This window comes from Adelges cooleyi, unplaced genomic scaffold, assembly GCF_023614345.1.
Source record: "Adelges cooleyi isolate 19-005CV unplaced genomic scaffold, UGA_ACOO_1.1 ACOO_flye_CR_arks_rails_tigmint_CR_PRNA_7, whole genome shotgun sequence".
In the NCBI taxonomy this organism is placed as follows: domain Eukaryota; kingdom Metazoa; phylum Arthropoda; class Insecta; order Hemiptera; family Adelgidae; genus Adelges; species Adelges cooleyi.
The window spans coordinates 1-20570 of record NW_026096404.1 but is presented as its reverse complement, the minus strand read 5'-3'; the positions used below and the strand labels follow the sequence as shown (position 1 = coordinate 20570).

General features: G+C 29.4%; 3 protein-coding genes across 3 annotated transcripts; 2 read left to right on the top strand and 1 right to left on the bottom strand.

Moving 5' to 3' along the window:
* The first annotated feature begins 975 nt into the window (after positions 1-975).
* LOC126845186 (uncharacterized) lies at positions 976-3327 on the top strand. Its single transcript, XM_050583785.1, has 3 exons — positions 976-1199; positions 2405-2579; positions 2931-3327. Exons 1-3 carry the CDS (start codon positions 1050-1052, stop codon positions 3194-3196), a joined length of 591 nt encoding a protein of 196 aa, XP_050439742.1. The 5' UTR covers positions 976-1049; the 3' UTR covers positions 3197-3327.
* A 3398-nt stretch (positions 3328-6725) lies between these two features.
* Positions 6726-8871, top strand: LOC126845184 (uncharacterized). Its single transcript, XM_050583784.1, has 4 exons — positions 6726-6958; positions 7115-7153; positions 8043-8220; positions 8557-8871. The coding sequence occupies exons 1-4, from the start codon at positions 6809-6811 to the stop codon at positions 8727-8729; spliced, it is 540 nt and encodes a 179-aa protein (XP_050439741.1). The 5' UTR covers positions 6726-6808; the 3' UTR covers positions 8730-8871.
* A 2266-nt stretch (positions 8872-11137) lies between these two features.
* On the bottom strand, positions 11138-13618 carry LOC126845188 (uncharacterized). Its single transcript, XM_050583792.1, has 3 exons — positions 13397-13618; positions 11743-11923; positions 11138-11390 (listed from the first exon to the last, which is right to left on the bottom strand). The coding sequence occupies exons 1-3, from the start codon at positions 13544-13546 to the stop codon at positions 11191-11193; spliced, it is 531 nt and encodes a 176-aa protein (XP_050439749.1). The 5' UTR covers positions 13547-13618; the 3' UTR covers positions 11138-11190.
* Between the last annotated feature and the right edge of the window lie 6952 nt (positions 13619-20570).

Genomic DNA, 20570 nt, shown 5'->3' with positions numbered 1-20570 from the left:
GGTTTACGAGATATCGTGGGTTCAGACACAAAAATAAAAAATAAAAACCTTCTTAGTTCCTCACCGAAGCCAAATTAATCCGTACACTTTTGGAATTTATTTGACTATTTTAAAACCAATTGTACATCATCGTTATTTTAAATTGAAAAATATGTAAACTATTTGCAAGTTTTCTCGATTTTGAAGGGGAAGGGTGACCCCTTCCCCTTAAAAATCGAGAAAACTTGTGTAGTGTTATTCTAGTATATATTTATTGGAAAAGAAACGTATCTGCTAAGAAAGCTTTATCTGTACTCTTGTGTCCGTTCAACTCCGTCATTGCCTGGACTAACAACAGAGAACGCTTTAGGATTCAGATAGAGGTATAATATATGTGTACATAGCTTTACTTATTTAATAAACCGGTTTCCTTTTTGTTGCACACTTGAGAGTAAAGTCATTTAGAGGTACGACCGCCTGTTAAGCTCTTTAGGCGATATAGCAAATATATAAATGGGACTTTAGGGGTATTTTAGTGTTGATACGGCTTGGCCATCCGTCCCATCTTCGGGTCTACTAATTTAACCCGGGATGATCGTTTAAGCGGAGATTTCCCAACATTAACAATAAAACAGTATAGCACTAGTTACTAAAGCATGACAATAGATAACTGATATTATACTAGTCATTTTAAGCACATAATAAAACCCAAAGGTTTATAATCTTAATATGTATTGGCATAGAAGTTAAAAATATGATTGGTAAGCCATTCCCGGCTTCTGACTTATTTTCTGTAAAATTTAAAAAATACATTTACACACCTCGCCAAAAATATTGATAGGTATGTTAGTATGGATTTTCTACAACAAAGAAACTTGTGTGTACTCATTTACATAAATGTGCACATATGCAATTTTGTGCAAATAATAGGAAAAAAATATTCAAAGATGTACTCGTATAATATTCTTTATTTGTTTCAATTCGATATAAAACAGGCATTCAAAGACGGTAAAATTCATTCGATTTCACTCGCAGTTTAACTTCAGATAATACTTTATAGACTAACCACAATGTTTTTAAAGTTCTCTGTTTCGTTTCTGTTTTTTATCCTAGCCGTTAGCTGTATGCATACAGGCCCACTTGAAGGGAAAAATGAACCTGAAGCATCGGGTTCAGCTGTACCTGAAGAGAAAATTAATGTCACACCGGAGGATTTAGCGGTAATGTATACTATTTTTTCCAATATTTTTCAGAATCATTTATAAAAAAAAATCCTCAATTCAATGAAAAAAATTGAATGAAGTTCAATGAAAACAATTTCCCAAGTAGAAATTCTCTAGGAATCTATTATTATTTTAGGTAAAAGACATACAAATATAATTCTAGTCTTAAATACTTGTCATCAAATTAATTTTCTAATATTGTTTGTAAAAAAAAGTTTAATATATTTGATTAAAACTAGAGTCGTAACTTAATCATTCGAGTAAAATTCAATAAATATAACAAATGTTTAACCCAAAAAATGTATACACTTTACTACTTTGGAAATTACTAAATATTAAAAGTTCTATCACTCTGTGATTTAATATATTAATTATTAGTATCCGCAAATCCGAACATTTATAGTAAATGCAATTTTATTTAACTTAGAGTATACGTTTGTGCTGTATAAAAAAATGAAATAATTCCAGATTAATTTTTAAATATTTTTTTTTTTTTGGTTTTAAAACATAAAAACATATAACGATATAATTTTTTAACAGCTAAAGCATATTTGAATTATTTTATAGCAATTTTATTTGATATATTTCATCTAAAATAAATAAGTCTTTAATAATTTAATAATATTTTTTATTTGCTATAAAATGTTACACACGTTGTATTGCTTTTCTGCTTACTTTGTTATAATCTTATTTATATTATTATTATAACATAATATTACAAAGGCATTCAGTAAAATAATGTTAATAACGCTAATACTTGGAATACCAGCTACTATAATTTAAATATTTTCTAAATTTATTTTTTAAAAAAAACAACTATTTTTTTTAAAATCCTTTCAAAGCGAATAAATGGATAAAAACTAAAAACTCAAAGGATAACATTTTTTTTTAAATTTTTTTTTACATATTTATAGAATTTAAAACATATGTTGCCATTTGAAAAAGTGATGTCCTGCCTTTTTTTTGGGGGTATAAGGGTTGGAGATACAAATTTTTACAGTATTGAAAAATTTAGTACAATATGTATCTAAAAGTATAGGAAATTAGTTTTTTTTAATGTTCCTATTTTTTGAGAAAATTAGTGTCTTAACCAAAATGAATCACTCTGTAAATATATAAATTTTTTATTGATTCTTAATCATCAGATATTTATAATCAGATTTTTTATGAAATTAAACTTTGTGTTCATTAACAATTTTCAGCTTATAGAAGAGGCGTTCGAGGGTTGTAGAAAATTGGCGTTAATAGAATACGATGTCGACATTATTGAAGAAAGAGTTGGACTTGACGATTATTACTTATACATGGGTGACAACATTCAAGAGTGGGGTTTTGTAAAATCATATTTCGAAACCTATAAGGAATGGACCTCTTATTGTAAATATTGTTTATACACGTTATATGTCGTTAATAATATATTTTTTTTTTAAAGTAGTATTTGGTTTTAAGAAAATTATTTTCATGCAAAATAACCATATAATATTTAATATACTATTAAATGTGGTAAGACCCAAAAGTATGCTCAATTAAAGTAAAATTAAAAACAAAATGACCATCCCTTCGCCCGAGCACAAATTTAGACAAATAAAAACACACTACTACAAAAACAATATAATTTCAGCTGCACATCGAAGCTAAAATAAATTATGTAGTTGACAACTGCAACATATCATGCCTCTATGATAATATATATTATTTATAATTAAGTTCATTGTTTTTGTGTTTTAGTTTCCGTAACATCAGAATTATTTCGTGAGCTTTTTAAAATACATTGTGAAAAATTAGGAGTGCCTGTTGCAAAAATTGCTGAGCAAAGAAAAGCCGCATTGAATTCAAAGATTACAAAGCATGAATATCTTCAGTGGAAAAGTAAATTGAACGGATACCTCCAAGTTAATGTAAATCGTTTGGAACGTTCATGCAACTTTGAGCAATTTGATCCAAGCCAAAAAAAATCAGGCAAGCGTAATAAAAAATTACTTCCTAAAGAATAAATTAATATGTCTAATAAATGTTATAATTTTTTTTTTAATCTCTTAAATTGTTATTTAAAAAACGTTTCAAAATATAATATGTCATAACGACTTTAATCATTCCAAATTCTCTGTTTCTTTTCAAATAAACACTTACCTATTACTTACTAATTGTATATTATTATTTTTATTTGTAAGAAAAAAGAAAAATTACTATAATTTTTGTAGTAATTTTGAAACGGTCAAATTTGTACGAAATTGCCATAGTAATAGCATTATTAAGTAAAACATCTACATCATAATTAATATAACAGCTCATTATATCAAAAAATAAATAAAATCCCATCTCAAGCTCATCATCGTTCGAGTTGCAAAAAAAGGTGAAGTGTGCGAACATCACTCTGTTAGTTATATTTTTTTTTGTTCGTCTGTTAGCCATTAATTCGTAAAACAGTTGTTTAAAAAAAAAATGAGTATCTCCATGCCCCGACCCTATTGTGCTGGCATTTTACACTCGATATTATTGCAAATAGAAAAAGTCAAACCGAACTACTCCTCGCTGACTTTGTCCTTGAAGTTGTTTATGCCTTTATCGCATGAAAAATACTTAAATACAAAATTCTACATATAAATGAAGTTTAAAAAAAAAAACGAGCTGATCTTATCATGTGCGAGAACTTTAATGAGAAACAATTAAAATATTATATTGTTGATATTATTGGTATTCGGTAATTTTGAAGGACTGTATAGAAGGTTTTAACAAATCCAACACGGAAACTAATTATTATAACAAACTACTATTCAGACAAAAACGAATATACATCCACAAATAAGGTCTTGCCTACTGGCCAGCTCTCTAGTAAGGATTCAATAATATTGGTGTATAAACTTATTAACCAACAGCTATAATAAACAAAAAATGGCCTCTCTTGAAGTTTGTGCTAATACTCTCTTTGCCAACGAGTCCAAAAATGTTGTTGGATTTGCTGGAGCATAGGCCTTCGTTTTTGAGTACTGGTGTGCGCTGAACCTAAATCGTCTATGGGACCAGGAACGGTCACCAACGGCTCCATGGTAAGGAAATGGCCAGCTGTCAGGGGTGGGAAATCATTCGGATCGTTCGACATTGGACTCCAAGGGCACGAGTTGAGCGTGGCTTCTACCTGATGAAGAACTGTATTTAGTTCTTCATAGGTAAGAACACTGTCTTCAATCACCATGTAAAGCAATGTCTTTGCAGACTTAACTGCTACTTCCCACAACCCCCCCCCCCCATAAGAAGGACCACTGGAAGATTGAAGTGCCAGCTTATTTGATGCTTTACAAATTGTTCAACGAAGTCGGATTCTCTGAGTATGGTCTCCACTGAGTCCCGACGAAATTCGTACCGCAATAACTATAAATATGGGAACAGTGTTTTTCTCCGTTTTGGGAACCTCTTCCACTTCAAAAAATTGTTGTAATGTATGATTTTTGGATTCCAGTGAACATAAAGTAATAATAATTTTATCATTTGGCGCATTGGTAGTTTTCCCTATTAAAACCCAACCGATAACTGTGGCTATAGCTATTGGTTGATCTATTTCTCCCTTCTTTTTATCACCTCAAAAGTAGACGTGGAAAGATCTCAGCACCCAATAACGTATCAACAGGCAAAGCTTCAGCGTAGGAAGGATCGGCTAACTTTAAACCAGCGATGTGTGGCCATGACTGCGGCCAAACCATTTCCGACGGAACTGAGCTGGTAATACGTGTTAAAACCAAAACATCCACACTGAACGTAGGATTCTATTGGGAAATGTATAAGTAGATGTCCTAACTGATTTTTACACACTTGACACGGAAACGTCTTCTTGTCTGTTTTATCTCCCTGCTTCTCTGAGTACACTGAAGCCGATTTTTTTCCGGTTGACCACTAAAAAGTACTGTGTTTATTTTAACTTATTAAAAGACTACGGCTCTTTTAAATTACATTAGAAACTTCAAAGTCCAATCAAATTATATTTTACTAAAAAACGAAAAATAGATTAACATAAATGTCTAAATTTATTATTCGTACAAGTTGCTATGGGATATTGTAAAATCACCCTTCTCTAAAATCCTCTTGCCGAAGGGGGAGAAATTGCAATGACCTTGAAGTAACGTTGTATTACAAAAAAAAACCAAAAACAGTTCACGTAAATTATTGGTCGGGTTGCCCATGAATTTCTTAAGACTTTTTTTGAAAAGTTAAAGAGACTTGATAAGAGACGTGTACAATGGAAAATGGTCTTTGGCAAAAGTGGTGTCATTCCGCTTAACTTTATAAGTTGAAACAGACAAAATGTCTAGAGGTTAGTCGGCTAAATGGTCTGTTATGGTTTACCTTTGTGAAACAAAATTTGTTCACAACAAGTTTGCATAACATTGAAAAAATTTCGTGATCTTTTTAAAATACATTGTGAAACATCAGGAGTGCCAAAGGAGTTCTTTGTTGCAGTAACTGCTGAACAAAGAAAGGCCGCCATGGATGAAAAGGAAGGAAATCATGAGTTCAAAAGCAAATTGCATAACTACCTCTATGTTCAATCAAAACGTATGGATCGTTCAGGCGGAGATTTCCGAAAAATGTTATTCTGAAAAATAAATTGATATGCCTAATAATGGTATAAATTATACCATTAAGTTAGGAAAAGATTAGGAAAAGATTCGACCTGATTTGGTCTAGCTGACCAACCTTTACCATAGGTGCACGTTGATTAGGAGGGGATGCTCAGATACCGGTTATGGTGTTGAACTATGACAATGTATCTGACGTACTCATGAATATCAATATGTGTAGTGTTATTCTAGTATATATTTATTGGAAAAGAAACGTATCTGCTAAGAAAGCTTTCTTAGCTTTCTTATCTGTACTCGCGTGTCCGTCCAACTCCGTCATTACCTGGACTAACTCCAGAGAATCCTTTAGGATCCAAGTGGAGGTGTAATACATATCATATAATATAGATATACTTATTTAACAAACCTGTTTCCTTTTTGTTGCACACTTGAGAGTTAAGTCTTTTTGAGGTATGACCGCCTGTTAAGCTCCTCGGGCGATATAGCAAATATATAAATGGGATATTTAAGTGCAGATACGGCTTAGCTATCCGTCCCGTCTTCCGGTCTACTAATTTAACCCAGGAAGATCTTGTAAGTGAAGATTTCCCAGTTTTAACAATGAAACAGTTTAGCCCTAGTTACTAATGCATGCCAATAGATAACTGATATTCTACTAGATATTTTAAATACATATTAAAACCCAGAGATTTATAATCTTAATGTTTGGTGGCATGGAAGTTAGATATATGTAAAATAAATAAATTTTCTGTAAAATGTAAAAAAAAAATACATTTACACACCTCGCTAAAAATTCGGTAGGTATGTTAGTATGGATTTTATACAACAAATAAACTTGTGTGTACTTATTTGCATAATTGTGCAAATATGCAAGTTTGTGCAAATAATGGAAAAAAAAAATTCAAAGATGTGTAATCGTACATTATTCGTTATTCGTTTCAATTCTATGTAAAGCAGGCATTCCAAGACGGTAAAATTCATTCGATTGGTCTCGTAGTTTAACTTCAGATAATACTTTATAGACTAACCACAATGTTCTTAAAGTTCTCTCTTTCGTTTCTGTTTTTTATCCTAGCGGTTAGCTGTATGCATACAGGCCAACCTGAAGGGAAAAATGAACCTGAAGCATCGGGTTCAGCTGTACCTGAAGAGAAAATTAATGTCACACCGGAGGATTTAGCGGTAATGTATACTATTTTTTCCAATATTTTTCAGAATCATTTATAAATAGAAAATTCTCAATTCAATGAAAAAAATATTTTGTTGAACGATGTATAATATAAAGTAAAAAGATTTCCTAAATAGCCATTTTTATTTGAAAAACTATTATCATTTTAGCTTGAAAATTTACAAATAAATGGGGAATCTGATGATGAGGTAATTAATATTATTTTTTAAAAACTCTTAGGCTATTATCAATAATTTGCTTCATGCTTGAATTATTTATAACATAAAGGTAAACATTTTCCTACATATCCATTCTTATCAAGGAAAATATTATTATTTTAGCTTAAACACTTACAAAATATAAAATTCTAGTCATAAATACTTGTAATCAACGAATTATTTAATATTATTTTTTAAAAAATGGTTTTAAAATATTAGATTAAAACTAGAGTCGTAACTTAATTATTCAAGTAAAATTCATGTTCTAAATTGTAAAATTCTGTTTACTTTGTTATAATCTTATTTATATCATTATTATAATATAATATTTTAAAAGATTTCAGTAAAATAATGTTAATAACGCTAATACTTGGAATACCAGCTACTATAATTTAAATATTTTCTAAGTTAATTAAAAAAAAACAACAATTTTTTTTAATCTTATTTGTAAAAAAATACTAAAATTCAAATATTTACAAAGTCATGACAAGCAAATAAATGGATGAAAATTAAAAACTCAAAGAATAACATTTTATTAAACATTTTATCTTTATAATTATGGAATTTAAAACATATGTTGCTATATGAAAATGTCCTATTTTTTTTTCATTATCTGGTATATAGCTTGGAAATTTTCACAGTACTGAAAAATGTAGTACAATGTGTATCTAAAAGTATAAAAAATTAAATATTTGTTTATTAAATTTTTATAATATCCGAGAAAATTAGTGTCTTACCCAAAATGAATCACCCTGTATATATATATATATTTTTTTATTGATTCTTAATCATCAGGTATTTATTTAGGTCTAATCGCATTTAAATTTTATAATCAGATTTTTCTATGAAATTAAATTTGGTGTTGATTAACAATTTTCAGCTAATAAAAGAAGCGTTCGAGAGCATTAGAATTGAAGTGAAAAAAGAATTCAACGATAATTTTACAAGTGGAAATATTGGACATTATGATTATTACTTCTACATGGGTGAAAACTATATAGAGTGGGATTTTATATATTCATACTTAGAGAACCATAAACAAGGCCGTAGCGAATATTGTAAAAATTGTTTACACACGTTATTAGTCGTTTAATAATTTTTTTTTTATCTTCGATGCAAAACTGTATGTAAAAAAAATACCATATAATATTCAATATACTATTAAATGCGGTGAGACCCAAAAGTATGCTCAATTAAAGTAAAATTAAAAACAAAATGACCTCTTTCGTCCGGACACAAATTAAGACAAGTAAAATCACACTATTACAAAAACAATATAATTTCATCTGCACATCGAAGCTAAAATAAATTATGTAATTGACAACTGCAACATATCATGCCTCTATGACAATATATATTATTTATAATTAAATTCAATGTTTTTTTTGTTATAGATTGGATAGATTTTCTGACATTTCGTGATCTTTTTAAAATACATTGTGAAAAATCAGGAGTGCCTGTTGCAAAAATTGCTGAACAAAGAAAAGTCGCAATTGTTAAACATGAAAGAAATCCTGCGTTCAAAAAAGAATTCGCTACTTTCCTCCGTACTAAAGCTTATTCTTAGGTTCGTTAAGGTGGAGATTTCTGAAAAATTTCATTCTGAAAAATAAATTAATATGTCTAATAATGTTATAATTTTTTTTTTAAACCTCTTAAATTGTTATTAAAGAACATTTCAAAATATTATATGTCATAACGACTTTAATAATTCCAAACTCTCTGTTTCTTTTCAAATAAACACTTATTACTTACTGATTGTGTAATATTATTTTTATTTGTATGAAAAAAGAAAAATTACTATAATCTGTGTAGTAATTTTAAAATGGTCGAATTTGTAAGGAACTGCAACAGTAATGGCAATATTAAGTAGAACATGTACATCATGATTAATATAACAGCTCATTATATCAAAAAATAAATAAAAACACATCGTTGTAATTAAAACCTATCTCAAGCTCATCATCGTCGTTTAAGTTGCAAGATTTCACCCGGAACGGCAAACAAGAAAGTGTGTAAATAAAAACGTGGTAAAATAGGTAAAGTGTGAAAACGACACTCGGTTAGTATTATTTTTTTTTGCGTCTATTTACCATTAATTCTTATAACAATTGTTAAAATTAAAAAAATCTACATAAATAAAATTAAAAAAAAAAATATTAATATTTTATATTGTTAATACTTGAGCTTCGCTCATCTCAAGCTCATGTCCAGTGTTCAAAGTTCATTTTCTTATCAATGAGCGGAATTCGTATTGATAACTAATGAGAACGGCAGGTGACTGAGTGTTTTGGCACTCGCTCGCTACGATGGCTCGGCGCCGTCGCTTCGCTCTGCTAACTAAAAATATCTTAGGCTTGGAGACTACAGTCAAGGAGGAGGGTACTGGATTAAAATTAAATTTAAGTAAAGTTTTTTTTAAAAGTTAAAGAGACTTGATAAGAAGCTGGCCATTGGGAAAAAGTGTACAATGGAAAATGGTCTTTGGTGTCATCCCTCTTAACTTTATGAGTTGAAAACAGATAAAAATGTCTGGAGGTCAGTCGACCAAATGTCTGTTATGGTTTACCCTAGAGAAACAAAATTTGCTCAAACTTAGTATGTTGTATGTCAGTACACAGCGCAGCGGTTCCAAGGAGGGTACCCGCCAGCCGTGTCGAGCCAGCGCACTACGTTTTATAGTAATGCCGTTATAATTTATCGTACAATTTTTTTAAATTTAAATAGTCTAGAAGTTAGAAGGTTAAATATCAATTATCAAGTGTCCGGTGTTGCTTACTATATGGGTTAATTATTGTAATTTTCGGCCCAATACAGTACCTTTCACGTAAGATTTCTTGAAAAAATAGCTTAACAAACATAACTTATTTAATATACAGGTTGCTATAAGAGATTCCACAATCACTCCTCCCTAAATCCTGTTACCCAAGGGCGGAAAAATCACAATGACCTTGAAATATCATTGTATGGTAAAATTTTTTAAAAATGATTCCCATGGTTGGTTTTATCGTAACTTCAAAAAAATCGTCAACAAGTCATGTTGCCCTTGAAATTCTAAAGACCGTGAGTATTTGTCGTTCCCCGCTATTAAAATGTAAGTTTAACATAGGTATCCGAAAAATAGGCACAGTCTTTCGGCTTCGTATAATATGTTTAACACAAACGAGCAGTGTATTTCATTTATGCAAACGGTGCAAAATTTAAACGCACATCGAACCACACAAGTGTTTTTCTAAAGTAAAAGAATTATGTTTTCGAGTAAACGCTTAGGCGAGAATTCGGTAAACGATATATTTAATAAAAAAAACCAATACGCACGGATGAAGTGAAACTCCTTTATATATACTGGGTGATACATTAATGATAATACGCTTATTTTTTTTATTTTTTTGAAAACATTTTTTTACACAAACCGAAGTGTCTCCAATTACCAAAACTACAAGAATTACAGGTTTTAGTAGCAAATTTGAAGGTGCTTGTATATTATTGTCAGGTGTACGTTTTACAACGATACGTTATTTTGTTTTCATTTTCGATGAGCAAAAAGTAGTCAAAGTAAACGAATGTAGCCAAATAACGGCCGAAAACGTTCAGTATTTTCTCTAGTCTAAACAAAGGTCTAATAAAGGTCAAAGGGTCTAAAAAAGGTGGACTTCTTTAACTTAAACGCAACTCATACGCTTGATTTTCTTTTTAAATAAAGAATATTTTGCCGAAAATACAGAACAATCTTTAGCGCAATTGATATTTCGATTATTTTTTTTACGCTAACCACCAAAAGTAACGATAATTATGTAAAATATTAAAATTTGTGTTGTAGTGATTGTTTTTTTTTCATACAAATTAAAGTAGTATTACACAATTAGTAAGTAATAAGTGTTTATTTGAAAAGAAACAGAGATTTTGGAATTGTTAAAGTCGTTATGACGTATTGTATTTTGAAACGTTATTTTAATAACAATTAAGTGGTTTAAAAAAAAATTATAACATTATTAGACTTATTAATTAAATTTTTAGAATGAAATTTTTCAGAAATCTGCGCCTGAACGATCCATAGGTTCTGATTGATTAAAGATGTAATCATCCAATTTACTTTCGGGATCAGTACGGTTTTTTTCCTTTTCATCCATTGCGGCTTTTCTTTGTTCAGCAATTTTTGCAACAGGCACTCCTAATTTTTCACAATGTATTTTAAAAAGATCACGAAATTTTTTCAATGATATGGAAACTAAAACAAAAAAAACATTAAATAAAATTATAAATAATATATGTTATCATAGAGGCATGATATGTTGCAGTTGTCAATTACATCATTTATTTTAGCTTCGATGTGCAGCTGAAATTATATTGTTTTAGTAAAATCGTGTTTTTATTTGTCTAAATTTGTGTCCGGACGCAAGGGGCGATCATTTTACTTTTTTTTTTAGTCTCATTAAATTTATTTGTTTATTAAATAATATTATATGGTATATTTGAATGAAAATAATTTTCTTAAAAACCAAATACTACTTTACAGTTTCGCATCGAAGATAAAAAAAAATACTATTAAACGACAAATAACTTGTGTAAAAAATGTTTACAATAAACTGGCATATTTCCTTGCACATAGCTCTCGAAGTATGATCTTATAAAAACCCACTCTTCAACGTTGTCGCCCATGTAAAAGTAATATTCAAAAAGTCCAATATTATCATCTGTAAAGTGGTCGACGTATTCATTTTCCACGTATTTTCTTATACTCACGAACGCCTCATCTATTAGCTGAAAATTGTTAATCAACACAAAGTTTAATTCCATAAAAAATCTGATAATAAAATTTAAATACGATTAGAACTGATGATTAAAAATCAATAAAAAAAAATATATATATATACAAGGTGATTCATTTTGGGTGAGACACTAGTTTTCTCGGAAAATATGAACATTAAAAAAATACAATAATTTCCTATACTCTTATGTACACATTGTACTACATTTTTGAATACTGCGAAAATTTGTATTTCCAACTCTTATACCAAAAAAGAAAAAAGAGCAAGACATCACTTTTTCAAATGGCATCATATATTTTAAATGCCATAATTGTGTAGACAAAAATGTAATCGAAAATGTTGTTCTTTGAGTTTTTAATTTTCATCTATTTATTTGCTTGTCAAGACTTTGTAAAGATTTGAATTTTAGTATTCTTTTACAAATAAGATTTAAAAATAATTAACCAAAAAAATAGTGGTTTTTTTAAAATTAATTTAGAAAATAATTAAATTATAGTAGCTGGTATTCCAAGTATTAGCGTTATTAACGTTATTTTCCTGAATGCTATTGTAATATTATGTTATAAATATAATATAAATAAGGTGATAAGAATGTAAACAGAAAAGCAATACAACGCGTGTACCATTTTATAGCAAACATATTATATTTTAAAATATAAAATTTTAAAAAACCAGTACAGTGGGGTCGGGGCATAGTGAGGACGGAGCATAGTAGGGACGGAGAGATCACAGGTTTACAGGAATTTTTAAATCCTTTAAATAAAATCACTTTCCAAAAAACGCTTCGATGCAAATCGGTAGTTTGTTTTTTCAAGCCAGTACTGCCCGAACCAAGCACAGTATAAACCACCAGCAAAGTTAGAAAGTATTAAATTGAGGTGCTGCATTTACAATTAAGCATCAAAGCGTTAATTTAAAAGTGATTTTATTCGAGAGGACTAGTACAGTAGAGTATAGGCATAATGGAATCAAAGCAACGAGTGGACGGAGAGGTCACAGGAATACAGGAATTATTATAAATAATATAACGTGTGTACCATTTTATAGAAAATAGATTGTATTTTAAAATATAAAATAAAAAAATTATTAAATTATTAAAGACTTATTTATTATAGATGAAATACATAAAATAAAATTGCTATAAAATAAATCAAATATACTTTAGACGTTAAAAACTTACTTCATTATAAGTTTTCATGTTTTAATAAATATCATTTTACTCGAATGATTAAGTTACGACTCTAGTTTTAATCTAATATATTAGAACCATTTTTTAACAAACCATATTAGACAATTAATTTTGGTTACAAGTATTTATGACAGAATTTTATTTGTAAGTCTTTAAGCTAAAATAATAAAAAATTCCTAGAGAATTTCTTCTTAGGAAATTTTTTTCATTATATTATTAATGATTCTGAAAATATTGAAAAAAACCCACCAGTTTTAAAATAATATTATAAATTACCATTAAATCCTCCGGTGTGACTTCAGATTTCTTTTCAAGTACAGCTGAACCTAATGCGTCAGGTTCGGTTTTCCCTTCAGGTTGGCCTGTATGCATACAGCTAACCGTTAGGATAAAAAACAGAAACGACAGAGAGAACTTTAAAAACATTGTGGTTAGTCTATAAAGTATTATCTGAAGTTAAACTGCGAGTGAAATCGAATGAATTTTACCGTCTTTGAATGCCTGATTTACATAGAATTGAAACGAATAACGAATAATGTACGATTACACATCTTTGAATTTTTTTTTTCCATCATTTGCACAAAATTGCATATGTGCACAATTATGCAAATAAGTACACACAAGTTTATTCGTTGTATAAAATCCATACTAACATACCTACCGATTTTTTTAGCGAGGTGTGTAAATGTATTTTTTTTTTTACATTTTACAGAAAATTTATTTATTTCACATATATGTAACTTCCATGCCACCAAACATTAAGATTATAAATCTCTTGGTTTTAATATGTATTTAAAATGTCTAGTAGAATATCAGTTATCTATTGGCTTGCATTAGTAACTAGGGCTATACTGGCTTCATTGTTAAAACTGGGAAATCTTCGCTTACAAGATCTTCATGGGTTAAATTAGTAGACACAATGATAGGACGGATGGCTAATCCGTATCTGCACTTAAATATCCCATTTATATATTTGCTATATCGCCCGAGGAGCTTAACGGGCTAAAATAAATTATGTAATTGACAACTGCAACATATCATGCCTCTATGATAACATATATTATTTATAATTTTATTCAATGTTTTTTTTGTTATAGTTTCCATATCATTGAAAAAATTTCGTGAACTTTTTAAAATACATTGTGAAAAATCAGGATTGACTGTTGCAAAAATTGCTGAACAAAGAAAAGTCGCAATGGATGAAAAGGAAAAAAACCGTACTGAGTCCGAAAGTAAATTGGATGATTACATCATTAATCAATCAGAACCTATGGATCGTTCAGGCGCAGATTTCTGAAAAATTTCATTCTAAAAATTTAATTAATATGTCTAATAATGGTTTTTTTTAATCTCTTAAATTGTTATTAAAATAACGTTTCAAAATACAATACGTCATAACGACTTTAATAATTCCAAAATCTCTGTTTTTTTTTCAATAATCACTTATTACTTACTAATTGTGTAATATTACTTTTATAAGTAAAAAAAAATAAAAATCACTATAATTTGTGTAGTAATTTTAAAACGGTCGAATTTGTACGGAATCGCAACAGTATTAGCATTATTAAGTAGAACATGTACATCATGATTAACATAACAGCTCATTATATAAAAAAATAAATAAAAACCCATCGTTGTATGAACGGGCCGGGAGCAAACAATAATAGGTTGCTTTGCCCGGTCACCAACCGCCTATTACCGATCCGTTTATGAATATGTAATGTGTATATAACTCTACTGAAAGTGGGAGGTATCGCCTGTACAAAACCAGAGAGCTATGTGGTGAATTAGTGTGTTATGTGTGTACTTTGTGGGTGTGTAAGGGTCACTAAAAATAAATAAATAAATAAAACTCAAAATCCAATGCTTATAATAATATTATTCAATAAAATGTTTTGACGCTTTGGCTTAACAACATTTAAGTATGACAATATTTTATTGCCTCTTTGGCACAACAATATTGGGTAAAAAATGATAACAACATAGACCTCTTTGTTACAAAATAATTTAGTAAATAATAATAACAATATTAGCCCCTTTGGCACAAATTAATATTACACGGTAATGACTAGAACTATTAGGTAACGCTGTGGGAGCCGGTGTTTCAAATATTAAATAAATGTTATGGTAACTAAATTTTTACTAGAACAATAATTAATAATTCACTAAGATATAAAACAAACAGTTAATATTAGACTAGATCGAGCCTCCGTGGCTGACTAGATAATAAAAATGGTGCCTACGATTGACTTTATCCCTATCGACCTAACTGTCATTAAATAAAACAGAGGGTTAAAAATTCGTTCTAATAACTCACAATAGGAACCCAATAATATAAAATAAAACACAAATTCAGTAAAATAATAATTCAAAGGTACTCACACAACGAAGAAACGCAAACCGCTGGCTTGGTCTGCTACCTAAGTCTAAATAAAATGCTAAAACAAATAACTAATTAAATATAAAATTTAAAATGTCTTTATGACAATACCGCAGTTGACTAATAATACACGATTGAAAATGTCCTTATGGCAATAATACAATTCAACTAATAATACACCATTGAAACTGTACTTATGACAATTAAAATGCGGCTCAAAAAAATGCCCTTACGGCAGTAAAATACAAAAGTAAAATAAATCACACGGAAAGAAACACACAGAAGGTCTAGACAAATTCCCAAGTAGAAATTCTCTAGAAAACTATTATTATTTTAGGTAAAGACATACAAATAAAATTCTCGTCATAAATACTTGTAATCAAAATAATTGTCTAATATTCTTTCTTAAAAAAATGGTTTTTATTATATTATAGTCGTAACTTAATCATTCGAGTAAAATTCAATAAATATAATAAATGTTTAACCCAAAAAATGTATACACTTTACTACTTTGTAAATTACTAAGTATTATAAGTTCTATCACTCTATGATTTAATATATTAATTATTCGTATCCGAAAATCCGAACATTTATAGTAAATGCAAATTTTTTTTAACTTAAAGTATACGTTTTGTGCTGTATAAAAAAATGAAATAATTCTAGATTAATTTTTAAATATTTTTTTTATTTGGTTTTTAAAACATAAAAACATATAATGATGTAATTTTTTAACAGCTAAAGTATATTTTAATTATTTTATAGCAATTTTATTTTATATATTTCATCTAAAACAAATAAGTCTTTAATAATTTAATAATATTTTTTATTTTTTATTTTAAAATAAAATATGTTTGCTATAAAATGTTACACACGTTGTATTGCTTTTCTCTTAACTATCTTATCATCTAATTGATATCATTATTATAACATAATATTACAACAGCATTCAGTAAAATAATGTTAATAGCGCTTATACTAGGCATACCAGCTACTATAATTTAAATAATTATAACAACAAATTTTTTTGGTAAATTTTTTTTTTTTTAATCTTATTTGTAAAAAAATACTAAAATTCAAATATTTACAAATTCATGACAAGCGAATAAACGAATGAAAGTTTAAAAGCTCAAAGAACAACATTTTTTATTACATTTTTGTCTACATATTTATGGAATTTTATTACATATGTCGCCATTGAAAAAAGTGATGTCCTGCTCTTTTTCTTTTTTGCTATAAGGGTTGGAGATACAAATTTTCACAGTATCGGAAAATTTAGTACAATATGTACCTAAAAGTATAGGACATTTTTTTTTTTTAATGTTCATATTTTCCGAGAAAATTAGTTTCTTACCCAAAATGAATCACCCTGTAAAAATTTTTTTTTTTAATCTTATTAAAGCGAATAAATGGATGAAAATTAAAAAATCTAAGGATAACATTTTTTTAAACATTTTTGTTTACATATTTATGTAATTTAAAACATATGTTGCAATTTGAAAAAGTGATGTCCTGCCCTTTTTTTTGGGGTATAAGGGTTGGAGATACAAATTTTCACAGTATTGAAAAATTTAGGACATTGTGTACCTAAAAAAATTGGAATTTTTTTTTTTTTTTATGTTCATATTTTTGAGAAAATTAGTGTCTTAACCAAAATGAATCACTCTGTATATATATATTTGTTTTATTGATTCTTAATTATCGGGTATTTATTTAGGTGTAATCGTATTTAAATTTTATAATCTGATTTTTCTATAAAATTAAACTTGGTGTTGATTAATAATTTTCAGCTAATAGATGAAGCGTTCGCGAGTATTAGAAAATTGTTGAAAAAGAATACGACGATGACCTTACAAACGGAAAAATTGGACCTTATGATTATTACTTATACATGGGTGACAACGACAATGATTGGGATTTTATAAGACCATACTTAGAGAACCATATACAAGACCGTAGCGAATATTGTAAATATTGTTTACACACGTTATATGTCGTTAAATAATATTTTTTTTTATCTTCGATGCGAAACTGTAAAGTAGTATTTGGTTTTAAGGAAATTATTTTCATTCAAAATTACCATATAATATTTAATATACTATTAAATGTGGTGAGACCCAAAAGTATGCTTGATTAAAATAAAATTAAAAACAAAATGACCGCTCTTCGTCCGGACACAAATTTAGACAAATAAAAACATTATAATTTCAGCTGCAAATCGAAGCTAAAATAAATCATGTAATTGACAACTGCAACATATCCATGCCTCTATGATAATATATATTATTTATAATTACATTCAATGTTTTTTTTTTGTTTTAGTTTGCATAACTTCAGAATTATTTCGTGATCTTTTTATAATACATTGTAAAAAATCAGGACAGCCCGTTGCAGAAATTGCTGAACAAAAACAAATCGCAATGGTGAAAAAGGTTGGAAATTTTGCGTTCAATAGAAAATTTTTTGATTACCTCATTGTTAAATTAAAACCTACGGATCGTTCAGACTCAGATTTCTGAAAAATTTCATTCTGAAAAATTGACTAATATGTCTAATAATGTTATAATTTTTTTTTTTTCAAATATCTTAAATTGTCATTAAAAAAACTTTTCAAAATCTAATATGTCATAACGACTTTAATAATTCCAAATTCTCTGTTTCTTTTCAAATAAACACTTATTACTTACTAATTGTGTAATATTATTTTGTTTGTAGGAAAAAAGAAAAATCACTATAATTTGTGTAGTAATTTTTAAACGGTCGAATTTTTACGGAACTGCAACCGTAATAGCGTTATTAAGTAGAACTCGTACATCATGATTAACATAACAGCTCATTATATTAAAAAATATTAGTATATTATGTGTCTAGACACTTTCACTTTCAGGTAGGTATAGGAGATAAATGATAAGAGATACTTGATAAGTGATAAGTGATAATAGAGTGATAAAAATAGTTCAGCGCTTGGTACGGGCAAATTTTTGCAAAATCCTCATTTGAAGGTGCAAAACGGTGCACGTGTAATAATTGTCGGTTCAGTAATATTAGAATTATTTGTGCAATTTTAGTGCAATTCTAGTGCAATTTCATATCACGCCGGCACACCGTCACCGTCAGTTAGAGATAAGAGATAACTAAGTGATAAGAGACAGAGATAACAGATATATATATATATAAACGGCTACGAGGTACGATTTTTTTTTTTCGAAAATTGCCCAACCGCTGGCCCTCGATAAATACAACATCCTTTTCCGGTCACCTCGACGTAAGTACAACACGGTCGAAGCCCCGTGTTGAAGTGTGTCGGCGCATTAATGTTGAATATTGTCAGGCGGACCGATGGAACGATCATACGCGTACGATCGGGGACCAATAAGGGGGATGAGGCGGTGAGACGGGCCGGGGGCAGGGCGTGGGAGAGGGTCAATCACGTGCGGCCCACACGTAATCCGATCAGACAAAGAAAACCGTGTCCCCTTCACTTCAGTCGGGACCCTTCGCGTCGGGCCAAACGATGGGCGTGTGCGCGGAGCGACGGCTAAAAGGGCAAGACGACGGATCCGCGTGTACGTCGCACGCGGCAGCAAAAAAAATAATAATAAATAAATTCGAATAAAATATTGCAAGTACGACCCAATAAACCCGCCGAACGGTAATAGTAAATTGCGTATAAAGAGGGGTTTCAGTCGCTTTTCGGTAAAAAAAAAAAAAAAAAAATAATAATTTGCTTCCTTGCCCGAACACTGTAACACCGTTGGTCTTTATTATTATATATATATATATTATCACTGAAGAATAATGGACGGTAACGACGTACAACGCAACGGCATCTCTACGGTGCACAGTGGGGCTGGAGGCCTCCAAAATTGGCAAAAAATATAATACAATAAAATGCGGAACTATTTATAAACTAATAACATTTTTGTTTATTTCATTTTTCAATTATTGATTTATTCTTTATTTAAACCATTTATTAGGGTTATTATTTAGTAAATATAAATAGAAACATACGGCGAGATGTATGCGTAAGCTAAGGAACCCCTTAGTCAAGATTGTATTATGCTAATTTGGACAAAATGTGCACATAACTAACAAAGTAGCAGAAAGTAGCAAAATGTGTAAAGTTTTTTTTTACTCTTGTAACTCATACTTAATAGAAAAACAAACATTCGGCACACGATCAACTTCGGAACATAACTAAAAACTTTCAAACGTTTGTAGAATCTTTCTATAAAATATAAATTGTAAATTATTTCAAACAAAAAATTGGCTAATGAATCATTACATACGTTACGTCGAAGGTTTCATAGTTTAAAAATGTATTATTTAGATAATATCTCAAAATGGAAACAAAATGGAATAATATTAATAACATATAAAACATTTTTTTTTATCGAGGTAAATCGTCGATATTTGCCCTAGTGAAAGGAGCGGGAAAAAGTGCCATAATATCATATCTGATTATATGATACGTTATGTTGTTTATAAAATTAGGGGTTTTATTAAGTGATAAGCTTTAAACGTGAAACAATCCAAAAAATACAATTCCAATAAACTCACGGACAGTCACTTTTTGTTTTTTCCATACACCCTATTTCTCAAGGAGTTAGGTACAGGAAAATGTTTGCAAAATATTAATTTAAATGTCAAACTGTGCACGTTTAATAGTTGTGGGCTGGGCAATTAGAATTATTTGTGGGTAGTGCAATTTCATATGACGCCATTTTCGCGTTACATTTTCACTTTCAGTTGGAGATAACAGATATGTGATGAGTGATAAATTATATTTTATCTCTGAAATCACCCTGAAAGGTACTGTTGTCTGTTTTGTGTGGGTAAACATTGTTTCTACCGTTGAAAAACATCGATGATGCTTGTTGAATAACTACTTCATGTTACCATTCGCATTACATAATAACTATGTGTATAACTGCTAAATGCGAGGGTTAGAATGCATTCCAACGTTGCCCGCGCTCGGGCATCAATCCCTAGGAAACGGGGTTGGACTGCGACGTGGAAGGCAGGGGGAAACCACCTCGTCGAATAACAAATGATAAGGAATTACACAGTTTA